We start from the raw sequence: 26789 nt of genomic DNA, 5'->3' as shown, positions 1-26789 counted from the left end.
TAAGTCAGGGCACGTGGGATTAAGGAAAACCAATGATCAACATACATTTTAACTGGCCAAGAGTTCCATAAGGACAAAGCACTGTATTGTAAATCATGTTTTTTTTTATATATATATCAGGGAAACTTCTACACAAAATTAAACTTGCTCTATTTAAACCCATACAAAAGTAGAATACTTTAGATACTTGAAATCTGAAACAGACAGAGAATGCTGGATAAACATATCTGAGAAAAGAGATACAGAATTAATGTGTCTAGTCCGTTATTGACTCTTCTACAGAATTTCGGATAATACGCATGTCAATTTTTGAAGAACTATTTTGTTGAATGCTAGTAGATTGTGTATAACTATTACCCAGAATTAAATCAGGATATCAGTATATTATTAAAATTATGGGTAAGACAACCCATTTTCCAAAACCTATTCATTTCTTCTGTCTGAAGAAACTAGTACAAAATTCAGTAATGTCTCTGGATGGAAAATTTGATGCAGTGGAATTGTTAGTCATTTCAGAGGAAATCAGCAATAAAGTTATCACTTTTTTTGTTTGAAGGAAGAGGTACAAATACTGAATCTGAAGCCCTTGTCAAGGAATGTGGAATGCAGAATCATCATAAATGATAGCAAAAGTCTGTTCTGTTAAGAATATGAAATGACAGTTAAATGTCTGATAGCAAATTCATATTGAGTTTAAAATTTTAGTTGCAATGCTCAGCAAGTAGTAATTTTGTCCAATGCCTTGAAGAAGGAAATACCGGTAAATTCTGTGGACTTAAATGAATGTAATATCATTGAGTATCCTTTAACCATCTCATTCTGTTAATTTTGAAAACTGGCTCATTTTGATGTCTGAAAAGAAAAATGTTGCCCAGGAAAGGGGAAATTAAGCATATTTCGACAGTCTTTGTACAAAAGTAATGCAAAATGGTTATTGAGCCCCTTCCTACAAATTCTCCTTTAGAATCTAATCTGTGAAACTATAGGCAGGAAGTGTTAATATTTTCGACAATGCGTGATATGACTTTGAAGTAAAAAAATCTCTGGCAACTGTTAGAGGACCAAGGACTACATTCAGACAGAAATGGATAAAAATGCATTGGATCTGAACTGTAGAAAATTAACTTTCATTCCGAATCATCAAACTTTGAACTGAAATCTAAAGCAACTGAGATCCAAAATCTTCACACTGTTTCACTGACATTCAGGGAGTAAAAAGATCTGATAGATATGAATTTAATAAAATGATCAGAAAGCTCGGAGCCATTACTTCAGACACAATGGGCATGCTGAACTCAGAATAGTTAGAAATTGGCACCTGAAAATAGTTTTTCAATGTGATGTGATTCAAAACAATAGATGTTTCAGTGAAGTGCTATTATTTAGCACAGATATTGATAAACAATCAAATTCCTCTTCCGATCTGAGAAAATGGACATTAGTGAAGCAACTGTGATAACACAAGCAACTGCAGTTGAAAGTAGGCAAATGGACCTGAAACCAGATTCATGGGAAAATGTTTATAGATCATACTGTGAGGGTTTTAAAACATTTTTTGGAAGCAAGACTGCTAAAGAGTATTAAAGTTAGAATCACAGGATCCAGCCCAAGGGCATTCATCTGAGAACCAGCTTAACTCAACATCATTTAAGGCCGTGACACAGAACAGTAGGGTTTAAGTTAGTTTTAAGTTGGCAATATCAAGAGAGATCTCAGAGAAAATAGCAACTAGGAATCATTCACTGAAGCTTCACTCTTCTGAGACCCCAAACAGCCTCTGACTGCTAAACCTAAAAGAAAATGAAAATCCTGTCTGTTAGAACTGGCTGCTCCCATTCAAGCTAGTTCCATTGTTACAATGTAACAGAAAAAAACCTAAAGCCCTCCTGAGTTGTTTACTTAAACTGTCTTCCATAATCAGTTTAGCTCCTCTGCCTTTACAACCTTTGTCCAAAAACAAAAGTCAGGACAAAATAACCTTTTCAAAGTGGTAGTGATGTCACAGAATGTTTGAGGTCAGAAGCTTTGGGTCAAATAAGATGCCTAGGATATCAAAATTCCAGGTCATCCAACGCAAATTAACAGATAAGTAATATAACAATAAGCAGATGCTGGAAAGGTAGGGAAGTGATAGTGAGGTGGAGCTGGGTGTATCAACATACACAATGAGCCTGAAATACTTGATTAGTTTACAATGTCAGCTAGCAAGGGGACCAGAAAGAGAAATGAGGTTACCAGCAATTTAGTGGAAAATGGGTAGAAGGAGCAGGAGATTAGTTTGTAAATGATAGGGAAAATAACAAAATATGCAACCTCGGATGCATTGGTGGAAAAGCTTTGGATGCAAGATGGCTTGGTACACAAAGCTAAAGAAAAAGTGCAGCAGCTGAGCAGATGGCCCCAGTCTTTGTGACAATGTTGCATCTCATTACATACAATCGATATTCAAGGTCTTTTAGGATGTCCTGGGAACATAAAAAACATCTTACATAATCAAATTCTCGCTTTCATATTCTCACGCTCTCCTTCCCCCTCCCTTCCATCCTCTTACCTGCCTCAGTCTTTTCTATCTCACTCTTATGCTGTCTCTCTTTCACTCCATTATTGTGAAACTGTCAGCTGTCAATCTTAAGAACTGTAGGTCAAACTTATCAACACACATTGACATTTTCCTTTTCGTGCTTGGAAGGAACCATGACATTATCCTGGATTCAAAGAAGATCCATTTAAACAGCTTGAAGTACCCCAAAAGCCTTTGTCATTGTGCAATCATGTTCTGTATCCAGGAATATACCATCAACAGACTGAGATGATTAGCCACATTAGTCTGTTTTTTTTTCTTTGGTTGATATTATGCAGTAGAACCTTAGTCCTTAGTCAAGTTAATGCCAGGGACACTCTTATTGTGATCAAACCTATTAAAGTAAGTTGATAACCTCTCATCTGAGAACAATGCTGCCTCCCTTCTGCACTTCTGGTGACCAAGATTAGATTCCCTACAGTGTGGAAACAGGCCCTTTGGCCCAACAAGTCCACACCGACCCGCCGAAGCACAACACACCCATTCCCCTACATTTACCCCTTACCTAACACTACGGGCAATTTAGCATGGCCAATTCACCTGACCTGCACATCTTTGGACTGTGGGAGGAAACCGGAGCACCCGGAGGAAACCCACACAGACACGGGGAGAACGTGCAAACTCCACACAGTCAGTCGCCTGAGTCGGGAATTGAACCCAGGTCTCTGGTGCTGTGAGGCAGCAGTGCTAACCACTGTGCCACCGTGCCGCCCTAAATGTAGGTCACTTCCTGATCATCTGCCTCTGAAGAAAGAGGGCTTCCAGTTTAGCCAAGCTGAATCTTCTAACAATGTATGCTGTTTTCTGTAGGTATTTTGGAAAGACCTGATACCAAGGAGCTGTTCAACTTGGAAACAGTGTTACTTCCTGAACATGAGATGAAAGGTGCAACAATGTCTTGTCCAGCACTTCAACACCTGAACTCTCTGGTCAAAGTTACAGGTAGGACTGAAAACTATCGTATATGCCCTTGGTTTTATGTTTACTACTTATCATACCCCAATCACAAAATTTTGTTTGGTAGTTTTTAAGTAGAAGATTTTCAGCAATAATATATTGAAAATGTATTGAAAATTGTGCAGTATTGCATCAAGTCATGAAAGATAATAGTAGAAACAGTTGTCGGAGAAACAAATAAAATTCTGTTTGTTGAAGGCAGAAAATGCTAAAAGCAAATAGTAATGTTGTACATTAATTTAGTCATATTATTGAGCTTTGAATACCCTGCTATAAAGCAGATTCTAGCATTTAAATATCTTGGAAGTGTAGCCAGGTCCCGTGTACAGCAATGTTGAAGTGCTAGGTTAGTCTATTTTAATTGTTAGTTGTAATCTTTTCTAGTCACTGGAGAGGACAAACAGTGCCTTATTTAATGTCTCATTTCAAATCTGGTTCCTTAGACAATATGACATTGCACTCTCAGTACTGTATTAGAGTGTTAGCTAACATTATACTCTCAAATCTTTAGAGTGGAACATGTATGACACCTTTTGATTGAGATGAGAGAGTTATACTGCTGTGTTCCAGTTGACAGTCAGGAAGGATGTGAAAGTGGGGTGTATTGACTGGATATTACCAGGAAAGAAGGGTTACATTTGCAAGGAGAGAATTGAGAAACCAGAGTTTTGGAGAGTAAGGACGTCTTGAAATGATGCTGAATGTTTTGAACCTTATTAAAAGATTGCTGTAGGTTGTTTCCTTTCATTGGTAAGATACTAGTGAGAACATATCATTTTGAATTAATCGCCAATACTAAAAAGTGAAGTTAGAAAAAATACTTCAGGTAGAAATTGGTTAAACTATAATTATCTGTCACAAATCGCTGTTGAAGCAGAGGTTTTTTGATGGAACTTGACTATTTCTTAAACATTTAAAAGAAGTGGTGAATCAGAAGAATGGGATTAATCTAGGTTGGATATTACAGGGTATGGGTACAAATAGAAAATGAGATGCTAATCTGGGCAATGAAGGATAGCTGCAACATACATCAAGAGAGAATCAGGCGCTTGTTTCTGTGCTGTCACATTTTTTAGGATTCTACAAATTGCTTTATTATAAGTAAGGTTCCAGTTATCATATTTCACAATGTTAAAAACAACTTAGGCTATTTTCACTGGTATATGTAGATCATTGTTAAAAATGATTGTGATACCAATTGTAGAGTTTTGTTTTCCTAAAGGAGAGAATATGTAGAAGTTACATGTTGGAGGAATGTTTTCTTTCTAACAGACCATTATGTTTCAGAACATTATATTGATATACATAAAAGTCCCCAGTGCAATGTTGAATTCAAATTTAACTTAGGGTTGTGGGTGGGTTTTTCTGTGTGCAGTTGAACTAAACAGACCAAAGGGGATTTGCCTTCACCTCCCCAGCTTGTGTGGATTAGCTGACCACAGCTAAGGTGGCTGTAGAAATGCTAAAACTTCAGAACCTTTTAGCTAGGGATCATCTATTCTATGATTTTATCCCTAAGCTGTGGCTGTATGCCTAAATATTGTGAAAAGAACATGAATCTTCAATTCTTGTCAAATAGCCTTTCGTAGTTTTTGGCCCATTTTACTTATGATCAAACAGAAGGCATTTTTGAGAAGTTCCACAAAGCTTCTTGGATAAACAGGGAGCGAGAGCAGCTAGAACAGCCTGAGCTCAAGATTTTGGAACTTAAACAACAATTGGAGTGCATGGCTGAGTGTTTTGTGGTTATCACATTTCAGAAGATGTCACCTTGCATCTTAGCTGTGTGCAGCTAAAAAAGAAAGAGCTGATCACAAGACAGCATTAGGCATCCAGTGCAGGCATCTGCTGAACAATGTACTCGCTCCCAGCATTGATTTCTGGTTTCAGAGGTTGTTATGTGCGGACCTTGGAAGTCTCTACAGGAGAGAAAAAAAACAATAAACATAGTCCAGAGTGCATCTCATACTCCAACCAATATTCACCATTGTCAATTGTCATTAAAACAATCTAGTTCACTGATGTCCTTCAGAGAAGGAAATCTGCCATCCTTGCCTGATCTGGCCAAATGTGTTTCTAGACCCTCAGAAATGTGGTTGACTTTTATCTTTCCCTTTTAAATGGCTTATCAAGCCACTCCATTCGAGGACATCAGCAACAGGAATGCACACTGCCTTTGCCAGCAATGTCTGCATCCTGTGCAGTAATAAAAGAAAAAGAAAAGCTGACTAAACATAAATGTTATCAGGACTGAATTGGATGCATATTAGAAAGCTGAGGAAGGTAAGAGTGAAAATTGTGGCGCTACTAGCTTTAATTTTCCCATGCCCTTTCAGTATAGGGATGGTGTGAGGGGACTGGAAAAAGATAAACCCAGTAACTATAGGCTAGTCAATTTAATCTCCATGATGACAAATCTTTTAGAAATAATAATGAGTAAAATTAACAGTCGTTTGGTCAAATGAGAATTAAGAAAGTAACATGGATTTGTTAAAGGTGGTTTTTCCTTTTATTCAATTATTGGATGTGGGCATTGCTGGCTGGGCCAGAATTTGTGTCCATCACTGAAGTATAATTGCTTTCATGAACCACTGCTGTCCATCGTACGTAGGTAGACCCATGATATTGATAGGAAAGGTGTTTTCAGGTTTTTGGCCCAATGATAGTGACAGCATGTTGATATATTCCCAGTCTTGATGGTGAATAGTTTGATGGGGAACTTGTACCTGGTGGTGATCCCATGTATTTACTAGTCTTGTTCTTCTAGATGGAAGCAGTTGTGGTTTGGAAGGTGCTGCCTAAGGAACTTGGAATTTATGCAGTTAATTTTGTAGATGGTGTTCATCTGCAGATTGTGTTTAAAGTATTTTATTTTTTGATTTGATACCACAGAGTTGATGTGCGTAATGTGATTGATGTGTACATGTCAAAAGCCTTTGTCAGGCAACCTAATAGATATGCTAGGCCATTAGCATAAAAAGTATACTGTAAGGTATACATTAGTATACATGGACAGCAATAATCTGGAAACGTAATGGATGGTTATATTTTACTGCAAAGTGAATTGAATACTAGAGTAGGAAAGTTATACTTCAGGTATACAGGGCACTGATGAGACAGCAACTGGTGTACAGTGCTTGTTGCCATACTTACGGACAGATGTTAATATCTTGGAAGCAGTTCAGAGAAAACTTACTGGGCTAATACCTGGAATGAGTGGCTTACACTATGAGGAAAGGCTAGACAGACTAAGTCTGTATTCTCTGGAGTTCAATAATCAGCAGAGACTTAACTAAAACTTATAAGGCCCTGAGGAATTTAACTAGCATGGAGTTGGAAAGGATGGTTACTTGAGAGAATCTAGAATTAGGGTTTAAAATTAAGAGGCTGCCTATTTAAAACATAAATGAGCAATTTATGTTTGCGGGTTGAGTGTCTGGAATTTTCTTCCTTAAAAGGCAATGAATGGAGAATCTTTTAAATATTTTTAAATTGAAAGTGGCTAGATTCTTGATTGTCAAGAGAATGAAAGATTATTGGTGATATGCAGGCATGTGGATTTGAAGTTAAAATCAGATTGGCCAAGATGTTATTGAATAGTAGAGCAGGCTCAAAGGACTAAGTGGCTACTACTTGTTCTTTGTTTGCTATATAGTGGCAGCATAGATGGGAACTGATGAATACTGGTAAAAACTCCAAAGTCAAGTGCTGTGGATGTTGGAAATCCAAAATAAAAGCAGGAAGTACTGAAACTGTGCAGCATTGCCACAGAAAGAAGCAGTTGATGTTTTGAGTTTAATGTGACACTTCCTCTGAACTCTGTAATTCTATGACTCTCAGTACTGACATATGTTAACAAGCTAAGAAGGGAGACCCCTCGAAGGAGGGGCACACCATGTAGTGGTACTATGTAGGTAAAAAGAGAACAGCCTTTAAAAAGGAGAAGTATGTGAAAATGATCGAGTGGAAACTGGTTGATTTTTGTCATACTCTTTTCCAAGCAAAAGCTTTTATCCAGTTACAACTGGTAGGTGTTCATGGATATACATGGTGTAATATTGGTTAGGAGAGAATATATAATTGAAGGAGCAATTGATATTAGTTTCTGAGTCGGTTAAATAGATTATGAAGTCTTTTCATTCTCAACTTTTCCATGCTCTTTCTACATTCATGGCTGAGGCCTCAAAAATTACTACAAATTAGATATTAAGTTTCCTGATCTTTGCTCAGTATTACACCATGCTGTTTTAAAAAAACTTAAATGTGTAAGTACTTTTGTGAGCTTGAGACATAGGGATATAGAGGCAAAGTGTTGTTACATCTAATGGAATAGTCTTGAAAATTAATCACTCGTTAATGTAGAAAAAATAAATCCTCCACCCCAGGACTATCCAAAGAAAGCAGCTTCTATTTTGACGTCAAAGTGCAGTGCACATTCAACTGCTCATTCATGTGAATTATATATTTTTGTGTGATAATCATGGAGTTGTCTAGATTTTAATGATGTAAAATGTCCCCCTTCAACAACCTGCAGAAGAGCTGTCATCTGAAGAAAAGAGAACCTCCGAATGCTCCCTAGTTTCTTCTGAAGAGATGGCTCACCCACAAGAACAAATGCTTGATTCCACGTGGCAAGCCACAGGTATACAGTGGTGAAAATTGAGTAAACTTTGTTTATTTGACTTGCTACAGCATAGAACTTGATACCCAAAGTTCTTGGATATTTGCCGAAATGACCTTTACTAAGTTCTTGAAAAATTCAGTTTCTTACTTTTTCAACGCTAATTAAACAAACGGCTGCCATCTTAGTTTTGAAGGCTTTCCTTCAATGTTGTTTCTCTATTTTTATTATTCTTAGCCTCATCAATCTTGCCTTGCCTTAATTAAAGCTTCTATATTCTTCTTTAATCTTGAAGCTATGTCTTACAAACAATTCTGTTCTATCCTTCGATCTAGAAGTCGTCTTGTTAAGAACTTTGAGTACTCTTTAAAACCAAGCCTGTTCCAACTTTTGAACTGCTGCCATATCTTGGAGTAATTTCTTACCTAACAACTGTCTTGCATATCTAGGCAACATGCAGGGAAGAGCCTGTCTATCACATGTTTCACTCATTTCTAGCCTTTTCTTGCTCATGTTGTGACTTTGTGTATGTCTTGTTTCGAGAATGTTGCTGTGGTCCATTCTTCTTCCTGTGCTTTCCTTTCTCATTCTTTGAGACTTTTTGAAAAACAAGCTTGACACCATCTAATCACTACTCCACGATTTGTAACACTTCTGTCATATTTGATACGTGATTTATAGGGCTAGATCTGAATGCTAGCATTTACAGCAATACTTCCTCACAGGATTTATACTTAAGATGTGATTTCAAAATGAACTATCTCAAACAAAAATCCCTTTCAGTCACTTTTGGCAGCAGCTCTGGCTCCAACAATTTTTAAAGACCAATTAATGTCAAAAGATCAGGAAAATACATTTGTCTTAGTGATTTTTCATAGAATTGTAGAATGCCAACAGTCTGGAAACAGGCCCTTTTGCTCAACAAGTCCACAGCAGCCCCCCTGAAGAGTAACCAACCCAGACCCATTCCCCTAATACATTACTGTTCGTTACCCCTGACTAATGCACCTAACCCACACATCACTTGCCATTATGGACAATTTAGCTTGGCCAGTTCACCTAACCTGCACTACTTTGGATTGTGGAGGAAACCGGAGCAACCGGATGAAACCCACGCGCACACAGGGAGAATGTACAAACTCCATACACACAATCACCGAAAACCGGAATCGAACCTGGGTCCCTGGCACTGAGGCAGCAGTACTAACCACTGAGTCACTTCTGTTATCTGTTCATTTATTCCACAACCATTTACATTTCATGGTGAAAATGGCCCTCTGTTTGCTTCCATTGTCCTTCAAACCTAATACCATAATAAACCATTCTGACATTTTACTATCGTATTGATTTACCAAGGAGATTGAAATATAGAGCTACTAAAAGAGCTGGCTGTCCTCCTGTTTTTCACTCTTCCCTACCATCATGGTGCTTCTGGCTGGGATGCAACTGCAGAGCTACAAACATCCCACGCTCACTTCATCCAAGTGGCCATTGTTCAGCTAATTTGTGAATGTCAGGTCATCTGAGAGGAAACTCAAGATTCCATCACTGTTCTTTCCATATATATGCTCTCATATTTTCCAACAAAGTTGATGGTTTCAAATGGGGTATGACCTATTTTAAAATTCCCCTTTGAAGCTTGAGGATGTTGAGCCCAAATGTAACTGGATTGCATTCACAAAGCAGTGCAAGAATTAAGATTGGGACTTCTATTCTGCATTGTTCAGTACTTCCAATAACATTTGAAAGAGGGTTCTTATACAGTTGCATAATTCTTTTCTTGTAACTTACAAGCATTTATTGTACTTGTGCAGATTCCATGGCTACAGTTACAGCACCCTTAGCATTTGAAGAAGACCTTTGGGTTAATCAGGAGGAAGTAACAAATAGCAGCACCACACTTTCACCAGCAGAACAAGAACTGAGTACGTAGAATGAAATTGTAGCAAATGTGCACATGTTGCTGACATATTTTCTGAATTGTTTTGGGATGGAGAGTTCTGGAGACTTTGAAATGACTAATTTTCCAAATGATTGAAGATTGTGATTCATGAATTGCCTAACAGTTTATGGATGTGGCTAGCAAAGATTATTTTAAAAATTACTGTGCTTTAATGATTTATGCTGTGTTAACAGTAGAAGTGCTGCGGTTGGACTTGCGTTTTTGTGCTAAGGATATGGATAAACATTGAAGATATTAGGTATTACTGTGAGTTCTCTTCGTAAGTCTTCATTGACCTCCTTTAAGATGGATTGTTGTTGACTGTATGACTTCGGAGCAGAAGTAGACCATTCAGTTGAGTCAGTCTACTCCACCACTCAATCAGACTGTAGCTGACCTGATAATCCTCCGCTTTGTTGCCTTTTCTCCACAGCCCTAATTCTCTTGCTGATTTAAAAAAAATGTCTATCTCAGCCCTGAATATACTCAATGATCAAGTCTCTATAACCTCTGGGGTAAAGAATCCCACCTATTCACTATCCTCTGAGAAACGAAACTAATCTCATCTCTGTCATAAATAAGCAACTACAAACTCTGAGATTATGCTCTTTGGTCTGAGAATCTTCCACAAAGGGATACAACCTTTCCACATGTACCCTCTTTCCCCCCTGCCCACCCCAATCCCTCTTCTCTGGACTGTCAACAATGCCAGTCTACCCTTCCTTAGATATGAGACCAGAGTTCACAGTATTCCAAGTCTCACGAGTGACTCGTTAGTTACAGCAAGACATGCCTAGTTTTATACTCTATTGCCTTTGAAATAAAAGCTAACATTGCATTTGCCTTCTCCCATTACCCACTGAACTTTATATACTAGTTTCGATGATTCATGCCTTAGGATCACCCATACCCCCCCTCAGATCTTTGCATGCTGTGGCTATCTGCACTCTCCAATTAAATAGCATTCAGCTCTTCTATTCTTCCTGCTGTCAAAGTGCACAACCTCACATTTTTCCTATTGTATACTCCATCTGACCTTTTGCCCACCCAATCAACTTGTTCATGGCCTTCTGTAAACCTTTTGTCAACCCCCTCACTTACCTTGACACCTGTTTTTGTCATCTGCAAGCTTGATCATATTACATTTACATTCGTCATCAAAATCGTCAATATTTATCATAAATAATTGTGGTTCTCCAGGACTGATCCCTTTGGTACTCCACGAATTATAGATTGCAAATCTGAAAATGCATCTTTATCTGAACTCTATCTTCTGTCAGTTACCTAATCCCCATTTCAAACTGATATTATTCTGAATGCCAGAAACTCTCATCTTAAGTGGTCTCATGTGCTATACGTCATCAACGGCTTTTGGAAATCCAGATCATCTATATCTACTGGTTCCTCTTTATCTGTCCATCTTGATACTGCTGTGAAGGCATCTGATAAATTTGTTAGGCATGATTTCCCCTTCAAGAAGTCATGCTGACTCTACTTATATTATGCATTTCAAAATGCTTGTTCATTGTTTATAATAGTCATAAGCACTTTGCCAATGACATGTTAAGCTTATTGGCCTATAGTTTTTAAACCGTTGATTGTCTCCCTTTTTGAATAGAGGTATTAGACTAGCAGTTTTCCAGTCCTCTGGGATTGTTCGAGAATCTAAAGAGTTTTGGAAGATAACTAGCAATGCATCCACTATTTATGTAGCTATTTCCTTCCAAATCCTAGGATGTAAGCCATCTACTTTGCCACATTTGTTTTTTTTCTCTTTCAATTTGAGTATCTTTAACTTACCTGGTTAACCATGGTTGGTTTACTCCCTTCCTAAAATCTTCTTTCCTCAGTAGGAACTATGAACTGCTTTCTTTAACATCTTCTATTGTCCCTCATCTGTTTTTTCTGATGAGCCAATTTCCCAGTCTATTCCAATCAACTTTATCCTCCATTCTTTTGTAATTGCCCTTATTTAAAAGTAATACAATTGTTTCTTACTCAAGTTTCTCACTCTGAACTGAAAATGTGTTGCTGGTTAAAGCACAGCAGGTTAGGCAGCATTCAAGGAACAGGAAATTCGACGTTTCGGGCATAAGCCCTTCATCAGGAATGAGGAGAGTGTGCCAAGCAGGCTAAGATAAAAGGTAGGGAGGAGGGACTTGGGCGAGGGGCGATAGAGATGTGATAGGTGGAAGGAGGTCAAGGTGAGGGTGATAGGCCGGAGTGGGGTGGGGGCGGAGAGGTCAGGAAGAAGATTGCAGGTTAGGAGGGCGGTGCTGAGTTGAGGGAACCGACTGAGACAAGGTGGGGGGAGGGGAAATGAGGAAACTGGAGAAATCTGAGTTCATTCCTTGTGGTTGGAGGGTTCCCAGGTGGAAGATGAGGCACTCCTCCTCCAGCCGTCGTGTTGTTATGTTCTGCCGGTGGAGGAGTCCAAGGACCTGCATGTCCTCGGTGGAGTGGGAGGGAGAGTTAATGTGTTGAGCCACAGGGTCATTGGGTTGGTTGGTCCGAGCGTCCCTGAGGTGTTCTCTGAAGCGTTCCGCAAGTAAGCGGCCCGTCTCCCCAATATAGAGGAGGCCACATCGGGTGCAGCGGATGCAATAGATGATGTGTGTGGAGGTACAGGTGAACTTGTGGCGGATATGGAAGGATCCCTTGGGGCCTTGGAGGGAAGTGAGGGAGGAGGTGTGGGCACAAGTTTTACATTTCCTGCGGTTGCATGGGAAGGTGCCGGGAGTGGAGGTTGGGCTGGTGGGGGGGTGTGGACCTGACGAGGGAGTCACGAAGGGAGTGGTCTTTGCGGAATGCTGATAGGGGAGGGGAGGGAAATATATCCCTAGTGGTGGGGTCCGTTTGGAGGTGGCGGAAATGACGGCGGATGATACGTCGTATACGGAGGTTGGTGGGGTGGTAGGTGAGAACCAGTGGGGTTCTGTCTTGGTGGCGGTTGGAGGAGCGGGGCTCAAGGGCAGAGGAGCGGGAAGTGGAGGAGATGCGGTGGAGGGCATCGTCGATCACGTCTGGGGGGAATCTGCGGTCCTTGAAGAAGGAGGCCATCTGGGCTGTGCGGTGTTGGAACTGGTCCTCCTGGGAGCAGATGCGGCATAGACGGAGGAATTGGGAATATGGGATGGCATTTTTACAGGGGGCAGGGTGGGAGGAGGTGTAGTCCAGGTAGCTGTGGGAGTCAGTCGGTTTATAGTAGATGTCTGTGTTGAGTCGGTCGCCCGAGATAGAAATGGAAAGGTCTAGGAAGGGGAGGGAGGAGTCTGAGACAGTCCAGGTGAATTTGAGGTCGGGATGGAAGGTGTTAGTAAAGTTGATGAACTGTTCAACCTCCTCGTGGGAGCACGAGGCAGCGCCGAAATAGTCATCGATGTAGCGGAGGAAAAGGTGGGGGGTGGTGCCAGTGTAGTTGCGGAAGATGGACTGTTCCACATATCCTACGAAGAGACAGGCATAGCTGGGGCCCATGCGGTTTCTCACTCTGAAACTGATTGACAAATGCTGTGATACTATGGTGATGGTTTCCTAGATAATTTTTATTACTCTGGGGTGATTTATTAAACCTGCCTCATTACACATTGCCAAATCCAAAATCGCTTGATTCCTGTTTGCATCCACAACACATTATTCTAGTAAACCTTCTACCAGTTTGATTTTCCCAATCTACATGAAGATTAAAGTCACCTATTTCTAATTGTACTATTTTTTTTTTACATGCCCTCATTATCTTTCTTTTCTTTCTCTGTTCTACAATGTAGCTGCTGTTAAAGGGCTGTTAGATTAATTCCACCAGTACTTACTTTCCCTTGTTAATTCTTTCCATATAGATTCTAACCTCCCAAGTCAAAATTATTTCTTGCTACTATACTTACTTTATCCATTATTAATGAAGCTAATTCACTATCCTTTCCTTCCCGCCAGTCCTCCTGAAATGTCATGTACATGCAATTATTTGGTTCTCAGATTCGATCACCTTGTAACCATTTATCCATAATGGCTATAAGATCATACACATTAATATTTATTTGTGATATTAATAAATGTATTTTGTTCTGAATGCTAAGCATATTTTAGTAAAATGCCATTAGGTTTGCCTTTTTTTTTACTATTTCTCCCTCTTAAAACCTACTTGTTGCCTTTTTTAAAATGTTGGCATGTTTTGCCCCTTCCTGTCTGGATAACATTACCAAAAACATTGCTCTGAAATGTTGTCATATCCTTATGCTTTGTAAAATCCATCCCTTCTCTCCATTAGTTTGAAGCGCTCTCTACAAACTTTCTAATTCAGTTTGCCAGGGCACTCAACATGGTTGACGTCAGGTCCATCTCAACGGAACATCTCCCTTCCACTCCACTGCCCTGTGAACTGAAAACCATTCATGCCAAACCAATCTTTGATACATGCATTTAACCCCTTGATTTTAGCTGTGAGTAGAATGGTATAGTAAATAAAGTAATAATCTCAATACTGAGATTAATACCTTGCAACTTAGCTTCTAACTATTCAAATCCTGAAAAGATATCCTTAAACCAGGCACCAGGCAAGCAATCTGGAATTCAAGGCTCATGATTGAAAAGAGCAGTACATATCCTCAAAATTATGATGTCCCCAACAACTAATATATTTCTATTTCTACCCTTAACTAGGATTGGTCCCTGTACCATAATGCATTCATCAGTTTGCTCATTCTCCTACAAACCCTGCTTTTGTCCAGAGGCTTGCAAGAATCAAGGATGGTTGTAGGGGCCAAGATTTCTCAGAAGCTACTCTTAGGTCCCCATGCCTTTCTTACCTTTTGTGACATACATCTGCCCCGATCACAGACCAATTTGAATTACCTTGTCTGTGGTAAAGCATCTCAATAGACAATAGGTGCAGGAGTAGGCCTGGGGGGAAAAAAATGTCGAGGTCATTTTACCCCCATCTGATGTGGTATGTGCAGCTCGGACTCTAGCCCCTCAACTCAACCTTCAAACACCTTGTTACAAATATATTCACTCTGGATCACCTTGGTGTCTGTTAGTTCCACATGCCGCAAGAGCAATGCGTCATCTGACCTGCCATCTATATCCTAATGTTATTTTTAATTGATGTAATATCCCTTCTCTTTACACATGGAAAATTTCCCCACTTGTTATACTTTATGGTAATTTTTTTTAACACGCCAGTATCAATTTAAGTTCTTTGTCAGAAAAGGAGAGAAAAAATACGGCTAAAGACCTAAGCACAAACCAAAAGCTTTATTTTTTTATTTAAAGATGAGAAATGCTCATTAATCCTACTCAAACAGTTACTATATTTAGGTAAAAGCAATCAAATATTTTTCTTGTTCTTTTGTTTCATTCCTTGAGACATTAACTCTGGAGCTGCAGAGAGTTAGCTACTTATACATGCTCCCAAGTCAAAGGATCTAACTGAAACATTTAATGTCATCTATAGTTAAGGTGCTCCCTTCCTCCTGCAGCGGGCTGGAGGGCAAGTCCCTATTTAATGCCAAGTATAAATTAAATTAAAGTACATATGTACAAATTTCAGATTAGGTCTTACTCAACAGATGAATGCACTGAGTCCTAGTTGAACTGCGTTTGCTAGTGGAATGATATTGATCTTAAACATGGATGGTAGTGACAATGACGAGGGATCATCAATTTTAAATTGTCAATCCAGTATAAGACTGAGGAGAGCTGTTGGGAGAAATGTTTTATGTAGCAGGTAGACGCACCAAAGGACACTTTGGAAGGTTCAATAAGAGACCATCCTACAATATTATGGGAGTATACATGAATGTTTGAAGCAGTAAAAGGAAGGGGATAAAAATGTAATGTGGATGCTGGGTTTACTCAGTTTTGGCAGAATTTGTGGAGAGGAAAACTGTTTGTGTGAGAAGTTACATGCTCTTGAAAGGGGTGGAAGAAGAAAATATAAAAGGGAAGTGTTTGGAATAGGGTAGGATGAAGGGGAGATTAAGTGGCAACAGTGATGTGGAGTAAAAGGCAAAGGGAATAGTGACGGTAAGTAGTAAAGAGACAAAGCATTTGTCCAGAGTGAATGTATATACCAAATCAATGAACAGCTTTGTCCGAAAGCAAACATATGAATTGCCAAATGGTACTTGACAAAAAAGTCCAAAATAAGGAATGGAACTCCATCTGAAAATGCACACAAAGTAGAATAATTGATTGAGTTTGCAGGATGTGTTGGACTGTAAACCTTTATCTTTTTATCATAAGTTTGGAAATAGTATCACTAATTGACTTGTTTCTCTATGAAGTTAGAAAGGTTTCAGATCTGTTTTATAAATCTACCATCCTGTTTGTAGGCACAGAACTCTCAGGAAATCTGGCTGAAGTAAACCTATGGGAAAAAGAGACATTACTAACTGATTCACCAACCAAACCAGCTCAGCAGCATATGGAGTCTACACAGGAAGTAACAGGTAAGCAGTGAAATTTAACATATAGCATTATATTTGGAATTTAATAGTATCTTTTTGGTAAATGTACTGACCAATTTGTTGCTGAGTCACACATTAGAAAGACCCTGGTTCAATCATATGTTTGTGTTGAGTTATGTATTCTTGAACAGAACAACATTTAATCTTGTTGTATTAGAGAATGGATTAGCTACTAAAATTCCTGGTCTGATGTTTATTTAATGCCTCTAGTTAAAATGTTCTCACCTGATCATTTTTGGCTGCAATCTTCCCGCATTTGATTTTTACCTGGACACTTCCATGAAGAATGGTCACTATTGGGCTGTGGAACGCAATGTCACCCAATCTCTTGAGAGCAACCTCCCCACCCCCTCTCCTCCACCACCCCAAAACCAGGCATGTCTGCCTAATGGAGGAGAGCAGGACATGATTAGGAAATGTAAGAGAAATCAAGTTACCAGCTGAGAGGAGATCTTAAGATTGCTTGCTTTATATTGGAGTATTGTGTGGGGAATAAAGAATATAGACTGCAGTTAGCCCAGGCTGAATCAGGCAATTTTGTTTTTCTGTGTATGTTCTATTTTTGACTAATATAGCTGGAGTGCTTTCTATTACTGCAGTTGCTGTGGATATGTTCACCAGCTCGACACCCAAGCTCAATTAAGGTGACCAAAATTATACACAATACTTCAGGTGTCGTATCTTAAATATCTTGCAGGATTATAGCAAAACTTCCGTGCTTTTATACCCTACTCATTTAACAATAAATACCAAAATTCCATTTGCTTTCCTTATTAGTTGCTGTATCTGCATACTAGTTTCCTGTGATTCATGCATGAGGACAACCAGATCCCTTTGTACTGAAGCACTGAAGTTTCTCCCCATTTAGATACCAAGTTGCCTTTCTATACCTCCCACTAAAATGGAAAGCCTCACACATATCCGTGTTATCTGCCAAATTTTGGCTCATTCACCTAACCTATCCATATTTTTCGTAAATGTGTTAGAGTCATAATGTTGTATAGCATGGAAACAACTTGTCCATGCTGACCAAATACCATCCTCCTTCATATACCCATCCAGGTGCCTTTAAAATGACGTAATTATAGCAGCCTTACCACTACTTCTGGCAGCTCATTCCATACATACACTACTTGCTGTGGGTGAAAATGTTGTCCATTAGGCTCCTTTTAAATCTTTCTCCTCTTACCTAAAACCTATGCGCTCTAGTTTTGGACTCTTATACCCAAAGTTTCTTAATTGCAACTTATTTTCCCGCCTATTTTAGTGTCATCTGTAAACTGGTTGCAGTTCATTCTATTCCTGCATCCTAGTCAATAACATGGACTATAAATAATTGGGGGCCCGAGGACTGAACCATGTGACACCCTACTTAGCTACATCTTGCCAACCAGAAAAAGACCCATTTATCCAAAATCTCTGCTTTCTGTTGGTTAGCCAGTTGTCTATCCAAGCTAATAAATTGCCCCTAATCCCATATAATCTTATTTTTGTATTAGCCTTTTTGTGCAATACTCTACTGTCATGTTACATTTTATAGGATCCCTATGATCAACCTTGCTTGTTACATCTTTGAAGGACTCGTGCAACTCTAGATTTCTAGGATAAACTGAATTTACATTGCCTGGCTATTGTATTGGAATCTGAATGTGTGGCTCCAGATTTTTGGTTGTACTGGACTATGCATCTATACCCTTAATTATAATATTAAACCAGGAATCTAGTAATCATAAGGTCACATTCCACCATGGCAGTTGTACGATTGTGTTCAATTTTAAAGGTCAATTGTAGGTTGACATCAGAAAGTTTACAATAAAAAAACTACCAGGTTGTGACAACCAAACATCTTTGATAGTGTCCTGAAAGGAAGGAAGTCTACCATCCCTATCCAGTCTGATCTGCATGATCTATGCATGCAAAGTGATTGACCACCTGTGCCTTTCCCAGCACAATCTCAGCAATCGTTGTTACTCTGCCACTGTCATTCATATCTTGTGAGCAAAGTAAAAGTAGAAGGTCTTTTATATCATACATCAGTGAAACCATTTCTAAATTCGCATTTATGGGCTAGTTGTGATACATACACTAGAATAATGAAGGGGAGTCTTATGCAACCAGCATGGTGTTTTACAGGATGCTTGAACATTAGTTGTCTCATATTACGCAAAATACCATACTCCTGAATTTGTTTTAAGGCGATTAAACAGAGCTTCTGAGTGATAAAACTATTTAGAATTTGATCTTGTGCATTTTATTCTCTTAGCACTCCTCTTCCTCACTGATTATCCACTGTGATGCTCTGTACGATAATTAATTTAGTGACGTGAGCCTTGTACTTTGCAACTTTATACTTGCCCACAGCAAGTAACCTAATGTGGGGGATGTTTTCTCCTTCTAAATAAGTGATGACATGATTACAACTCTGAAATGCCTGGAGAAGCAGTTTTACTGTCTGACAGGACATTGTATTTTCCAGGGGAGGGGCAATAAACTATTTCCTTTAAAACTTGGGCTTGTTGTTGCAATTAGCAATTGTTTAACTTTTTTGTATCACTTCAGAATCATTGGGGAGAAGTTGCTCAATTTTGTTTGAACATAGAACAATACAGTGCAGTACAGGTGCTTCGGCCCTCGATATTGCGCCAATCTGTGAAACCAATCTGAAGCGCATCTCACCTACACTATTCCATTATCCTCCATATGTTTATCTAAACACCCTTAAAGTTGACCAGGAGTTAAGGAGAAGCTTAATTCAGCAGTGCTTAAATAAATGACTGGCAACAACTTTAATATTGGGGAAGTAGGCTAGTTGAAGGGATCTGGCATTTTGGATACATTTTAATAGGTGAGATAGACGAGAAAACTAGTTTTGGAGATCGAAGGTTTCCAGTTTTTCACTGTGTAGGGCCTATCTCCTTGTCTTATCAACAAACCTCATCTTTGAGCTCCACAATGGTGTGACTTTAAATGCTCTTCTTTCAAAACTGTCACTGTTTCTGATTGTTCTGAATAAACTGAATTCAGCATTTCTCCTCAATCTTTTTTAGAAGCAAGTTTTAAACCAATCTACAGCAGAATTGATTGACCTGACATTCTCTTTTACTGAAGCTTTGCAGTTAACAGGTGGAGGGGGTCGTGTCATGGAGTATATGCAGATTGGGTTCAGTTAGCAATGCACTGTAAAATGCAACAATAAGATGTACCGACCACATTGTCACCAAAATGCACTGAGATTGTTCAAATAAGTGAGGCCTGAGGCAAGCCAGTAGAACTGTGCCTTTCTGGAGGGAGAAAGAGCAAAGTTCATCCTCTTAATTTGATTTCTATGAAGTGACTGCCTGCTAGTATGTTCAAGTGCAGGTGCCTACTGAGCGCTTGTGGAGCATGGCTGTGATGCCTGTTACAAAAGCATAGCTCACCAATATTCGTGCCCAGATACACATGACTTACAGCATTGTGGACAAAATACTAGAAAAGTTGCCAGTTTGAGGAATAATCCTCAACTGTATTTAAACCCCTCAAGGGAAGGCTATTAAGTGGAATGGGAGGGGCCATATGGTTATAGTGCAGTAAATTGGCATTATAACATCCTCTGCCAAGAAGTGAGGTTTGAAGGTTGAAAGCTGTAAGCTGCAATCCTTGTCGTTCAGTCCGTAGATTCAGAATATGAATTAAGCATTGCTGCACCGCCAAGAGGGAAAAAAATGGGCATTGTGTAGTAACATTTTCCAGCCATGGGAAGAACACATCTGACCAGAATCACTGAGGAATGATGATTATTCATTGTGGTTTAAAAATTTGAATTATTTGTTTCAATACATTGAGCACAAGTCTGTAATCTACAATGTTTTTGATTAGTATTGTTATTTCTCATATTTGCCTGCAGTCAATGGTTTGATGAGGGGAGTTGCAGGTATTAATTTCACCCAATGTCTTGAAAACTACCTATAAGGCAGAAATAAAAGATGGAGGGAGCAGGAATATAGGTTTTCAATCATATTATACACTGTGTTCATCTCTTTTGCCTTTCCTTCCCCTGAATTAATGGTAGCTTTGTTGCATCTGGTGTGGCACTAATCCTTAAAGACCCAAAGACTTGAGAATTGTTGCATTCAATGGTCCATTGGGTAAACATACTCCATCAAAATTACAACATGGAAACAGTGCAACCACCTTCATATTTATCTGCCCAGCTCCCATCTCCTCCTAACACAGTTTTTTTTCCCTCATGGAGTCAAATAATCATTGCAGCACAAAAGGCCGTTCAACCCGTTGTGGTCTCTGCTCTCACTCCTAGAAGCGGTGCAAATACTGCCTCTCTCCAATTTAATCTTTAATATTGACACACTCTCATCCTGAGCCAGTAACCTTCGAATCCCATGTCCTCAGTTGCTTGCACAAACCTTTCCTTGACCTTTTTTCTAAAGATACGTCTTGTAACTATGACCCTTTCTGCTTCATTGGAAATATTGGAAAGAATGTGCTGCTCCTTTTGTGTTCCACTTTTTTCTATCTTTTTATAGTCCCATAATATGTGATGTCGGTCAGATAGTCTGGTTTCAGTGAGGATTAGTGAAGAATGTATATATTCCAGGTCACTTGGGAGAGTTTCCTGACTTGAAACCACAGTCTTCTGGCTCAGAAGTGTCTGTGTTATCATGGGCTGTGGCTAACATCATTGTATGAGACTGTGGGTCCTTAGTCCACATGAGTGATATAAAGACATAATCTGAGATTACTGCTCAATACAACAGTGTGATGCTGAAGGAACGTTGCACATTCAGTTGGTGCTGTTGTCGTGGATAAACCACCAAAATGAAGCAGCAGCATCTCTCTCTCGGGTGGACGTGTAAAATCCCACAGTACCATTGCAAAGAGCAAAGGACATAGGAAATTGAATAGGCAAGTCAACCCCTTGAACTTGCTTCACCTTTTCAATTAGACCATAGCATCAAAAATTTGCCTTTATAAACCACCTTTTAAGTTAAAATATGTAATGCAATAGAACATTTGAAGGTATTTCATGTGTTAATTAAAAATTGGTAAAAAGGATATTAGGACAGATGGCCAAAAGTTTATTCAAAGTGGTAAATTTTAAGGAGTCTCTCAGAGGCAGATAAAATTAGGAACCTTGGCAGTTGAAGGCCATGCCCTTCTGTGGTGATGCAATTAAAGTTGACGATGCTCAAATGTAGAGGAGCTCGGTGATCTCAAGTGATTAGATTCCCTATAGTGTGGAAACAAGCCCTCTGGCCCAACAAGTCCACACCAACCCTCAGAAGAGTAACCCACCCAGACCCATTTCCTCTGACTTATGCACCTAACACTACGGGCAATTTAGCATGGCCAATTCACCTGACCTGCACATCTTTGGACTGAGAGAGGAAACCGGAGCACCCGGAGGAAACCCATGGGGAGAATGTGCAAACTCCACTCTCTGTCATCGGCGGCTGGAATCGAACCTGGGACCCTGGTGCTGTAAGGCATCAGTGCTAACCACTGAGACAACAAAGGCTGAAGCCACTGAGCAATCCTTATAAAGAAACGATGAGGGTGAAAAGTTGTACTTCAATTCCATTTACCTACCTGTACACAAAATGATGTACTGCCTAATTTGGATTTTTATATGTCAGTTATACCATACCAAAAATGTCAGTTCAATCAATGGCACAATTTAATATGGCCCAAAACGTCTGATCTGTGATGCCCCTGAGGTAGTTGCCACAGTTTGCAAAGCTAATCGCTGCAATGGCTTTTTCCAAGTTAAAGCTAGGTTTCCAGTCTTGCCTGCAATTTTGATCTGTTGCTGCAACTCCATAGAGAGAAATGATAGACAGAATTACCTGAGAAGCAGCATCTCATTTTTATGACATTAGCTGCTGTGTTCAGGTAAGTTTCTAGTGAGCGAAAGTGAGGACTGCAGATGCTGACGATCAGAGTCCAGATTAGAGTGGCGCTGGAAAAGCGCAGCAGGTCAGGCAGCATCCGAGGAGCAGGAAAATCGACGTTTCGGTCAGGAGCCCTTCATCAGGATACTGCCTGAAACATCGATTCTCCTGCTCCTCAGATGCTGCCTGACCTGCAGTAATTTTCCAGCACCACTCTAATCCTGACTAAGTTTCTAGTGGGACAGGTGAGGGTGAGGGGTTTCCATCGACCGTTGTTAAATGAAGTAAGGTAGAAAATTGTAGATGCCCCAACAAGAAACTTTGAGTTCCCGGTGTTCTGGAGTCATCCCTCTGAATTGGAAAATTACATATGTCACTCCACTTTTACAGAAGAGCAAAAGAGGAAGGTCAGGGAATTACAGGCCAGTTAGTTTAATGTCTGAGATCTCCTTACAAGTTTGCTTCTCAATTTCCCTCTGACTATTGGGGGTCTATAATACAATCTCAATAAGGTGATCATCCCTTTCTTATTTCTCAGTTCCACCCAAATAACTTCCCTGGATGTATTTCCAGGAATGTCCACCGTCAGCACAGCTGTAATGCTATCCCTTATCAAAAACGCCACTCCCCTTTCTCTCTTGCCTCCCTTTCTATCCTTCCTGTAGCATTTGTATCCTGGAATATTAAGCTGCCAGTCCTGCCCATCGCTGAGCCATGTTTCTGTAATTGCTATGATATTCCAGTTCCATGTTCCTAACCATGCCCTGACTTTATCTGCCTTCCCCGTTAGGCCCCTTGCATTGAAATAAATGCAATTTAATTTATTAGTCCTACCTTGTCCCTTCCCACCCTGACTGTTTGACTCTCTTCTGTTCTCAGCTGTACCAGTCTCCGATTGCTCTCTTTCCTCACTATCTCTCTGGGTCCAAACCCCCAACTTATTAGTTTAAATCCTCCCGACCAGCTCTAACAAATCTCTCTACCAGTATATTACTCCCCTTCCAATTTAGGTGCAATCTGTCCTCCTTGTGCAGATCACTTCTACACCAAAAGAGATTCCAATGATCCAAAAATGTGAATCCTTCTCCCATACGCCAGCTCCTCAGTCCTGCATTCATCTGCTTTATCCTCCTATTCCTGCCCTCACTAGTTCGTAGCACTGGGAGTATTCCAGATATTGCTACTCTCAAGGACCTCCTTTTTAAGTTCCTGCCTAACTCTCTGTAATCACTCTTCAGAATCTCAACCTTTTGCCTTCTTCTGTCGTTGGTTCCAATGTGGACAATGACCTCATGCTGGCCCCTCTCATCCTTGAGAACATTCTACACCCTGTCTGAGACATCCTTGATCCTGGCACCAGTAAGGCAACAAACCATTCTGAGTTTTCGCTGTTGGCCACAGAAATGTCTGTCTGTACCTCTGACTAGAGAATCCCCTAACACAGTTGATCTCTTGGAACCTGACGTACCCCTCGTTGCGTTAGAGCTAGTCTCAATACCAGAAACTTGGCTGTGCGTGCTATGTTCCCCTGAGAATCCATCACCCCCAACATTTTCCAAAACAGCATACTTGTTTGAAATGGGGATAGCCACAGAACACACCTGCACTAGGTGCGTACCTCTCTTACCTTTCCTGGAGTTAACCCATCTATGTGACTGTATCCGAGACTGCCCCCCCCCCCCTCCCTTCCTATAATGGCCATCCATCACATACAGTTGCTGTTGCAAATTCCTCATTGCTTCTAACTGTCTCTCCAACCATTCCATTCGATCTGATAAGATTTGCAAAAACAGCATTTATTGCAGATATAATCCGCAGTAACCCTTAAACTCTCTTTTAAACTCCCGCATCTGACAAGAAGCACATATCACTCTACTAAAAGCCATTTTTGTTCCTTTACAACCTACAGGCCCACAAAATAACACCATCTTATTCCCTACAAAACACTGCCCCAGGTTAGATTAATAGTTATGACTTATATTTTAAGTTTAATCAAGAGACATATCTCAAAAACATATAATCAAGAAAGAACCTACTCTACTCACTACTGCAGACTTTCTGTACACCACCTAAAACAATTAACTTATCTGATTCTGTGCTGTGAACTTCACCCAAACAGTTCCTCCAAGATCAGTTATGAATTTCACTTTGTTAATTTTTAAAAAATTTTCCTAGACGCACTCCGATGTCCAGCAATACATGAATTCAAACAGCAAAAGCAGTGTCAGTTTCTTTCTCTCTCTCCTGCACTGACCTCACCATGTGCTTTCTTTATCTATTCTTCTCCCTTTTTAAAACTGCTGTTGTTTTGACTTTTTTTTCCAAAGTTCCAAAAGAATGCAGCAGCATATAAAACAATAATTGCTGCTCCTGGAATTCGAGAATATCACCTCCGGCACCTAAAATAATCCAAAAAAGGAGCAGCCAGAAATTTTTCCTGTCCTCCATCTTGGATTACTCAGAGTCCATGAATTGAGGGTAAATTACAGATATGGCAGGGAAATTAGTTGAGTGGCAGGTGATAAAGTAGGAATAATGGGTAGGTACTCAAATTGGCAGCATGTAACCAGTGATATCCCACAAGTATTTATTTTAGGACCTCAACTATTCACATCATAATGGCATAGGAAGTAATATATCCAAACTTGCTGATGATACAAAGTCAGATGGTATTGTAAACAGTGCAGATGACAACACAAAATTTCAAAGGGGCATTGACAGACCACGTAAATGGCCAAAACTGTAAAGAAATGTTAGGCAGGATTCTGGGTAATCCAAGATGGAGGACAGGAAAGATTTCTGGCTGTAAGAGCTGCTCCTTTTTGTTTTGAGGTATTTTAGCTGCTGGAGGTGATTTCCTCGAATTCCAGGAGCAGCAATTACTGTTTTATATGCTGTTGCATTGTTTTGGAACTTTGGAAAAAAAGTCAAAACAACAGCAGTTTTAAAAGGGAGAAGAGCAGACAAAGGAAGCACATGGTGAGGACAATGCAGGAGAGAGAGGGAGAACCTGCAAAGTTTCCGCCTTTGCTGTTTGATTTCGTGTATCGTTGGACATCGGAGTGCATCTGGGAAAATTAACAAAGTGAAATTCAAATGAGCTGCCAGAGGATGTGGTGGAGGTTGGTACAATTGCAACGTTTAAGATGCATTTGGATGGGTATATGAATAGGAAGGGTTTGGAGAGATATGGGCCACATGCTGGCAGGTGGGATATCCGGTTGACATGGACGGGTTGGACCGAAGGGTTATTTCCATGCTGTACATCTACGATTCTAATTCATCTTGGACTGGAAGAGCTGGATCAGTGTACTTTCTAGATGGTATGAAGTTAGATATATTGGATGTCCAAAAAGACTTGAGGGTTCAGTGCAAAAATCTTTAAAATGCCACAAATAACTCCAGAAAATAGTCAAGCAAACTAATGGAATGCTGGCCTTTCTACCTCAAGAACTAGAATTCAAGAATGCATAACTTATGCTGCAGCTGCGCAAAACTCTGGAGTATTTTGAGCAGATCTAGGCAGCACACCTTGGGAAGGGTATATTGGCCTTGGAGGGAATACAGTGTAAGTTTACAAGAATGATACCATGACTTCAGGACTAAATTATGCGGAGAGATGATACAAATTAGGCCTGTTTTAGAGTTTAGAAGATTAAAGGTGATTTGATCAAAGTCTTCAAGGTGATGACAATAACAGACAAGGTAGTTAAAGATAATGTATTGCCACTGGTTGGAAATTCTGGAACAAGGGAGCATAATTTTAAATTAGGCCCAGAATGTTAAGAAGAGATGTTAGGAAGCACTTTGACACACAGACACACACACACACAGACACAGACACACACACACACAGACACAGACGTGTTTGGAATTCTCTGCTACAAATGGCAGTTGATGTCACTGAATTGTTCATCTGGGGCCACAGGTAAATGTTTTAGGGAACATGGATTTTAATTCCACTGTACAGCAGATGGTAAAATCTGAATTCGATTTTTAAAAACAAAATCTAGGTTTAAAACTTAGACTAATGATAAACATGTAACAATTACTGTTAAAAACCCATCTGGTTCACTAACATAGGGAAGGATATCGGCTATCTTTTCTTAGTCTGGCCAACATGTGACTCGAGACAGCATTATAATTGACTCAACTGTTCAATAAACTAAAAAGAAACAGTCACTTTTAAGGTCAGTTGAGAATAGGCTGCAAATGTTAGACTTGTCAGCAATACCAACATCCCATACAAGAGCAAGTCAGAGGCTAGAAATCCGACGGTGAGTATCTCGCCACCTGACCTTCCCCTCACTCTCAAAAGTCTGTTTGGCTTCTACAA

General features: G+C 39.8%; 1 protein-coding gene across 5 annotated transcripts in view; it reads left to right on the top strand.

Annotated features, from left to right (window-relative positions):
- LOC132815046 (microtubule-associated protein 4-like) overlaps positions 1 to 26789 on the top strand; it is a 426923-nt gene that overhangs the window by 259021 nt on the left and 141113 nt on the right. For all 5 annotated transcript variants that reach the window (XM_060823717.1, XM_060823718.1, XM_060823719.1 and 2 more), the window contains 4 exons: positions 3392 to 3523; positions 8073 to 8180; positions 9974 to 10084; positions 16431 to 16547. In XM_060823717.1, the coding sequence (XP_060679700.1) occupies positions 3392 to 3523; positions 8073 to 8180; positions 9974 to 10084; positions 16431 to 16547 (468 nt within the window). The remainder of the gene's footprint in view (positions 1 to 3391; positions 3524 to 8072; positions 8181 to 9973; positions 10085 to 16430; positions 16548 to 26789) is intronic.

The sequence above is a fragment of the Hemiscyllium ocellatum genome, chromosome 4 (assembly GCF_020745735.1).
Source record: "Hemiscyllium ocellatum isolate sHemOce1 chromosome 4, sHemOce1.pat.X.cur, whole genome shotgun sequence".
Lineage (NCBI taxonomy): Eukaryota > Metazoa > Chordata > Chondrichthyes > Orectolobiformes > Hemiscylliidae > Hemiscyllium > Hemiscyllium ocellatum.
This window is presented reverse-complemented; position numbering and strand designations above follow the sequence as displayed.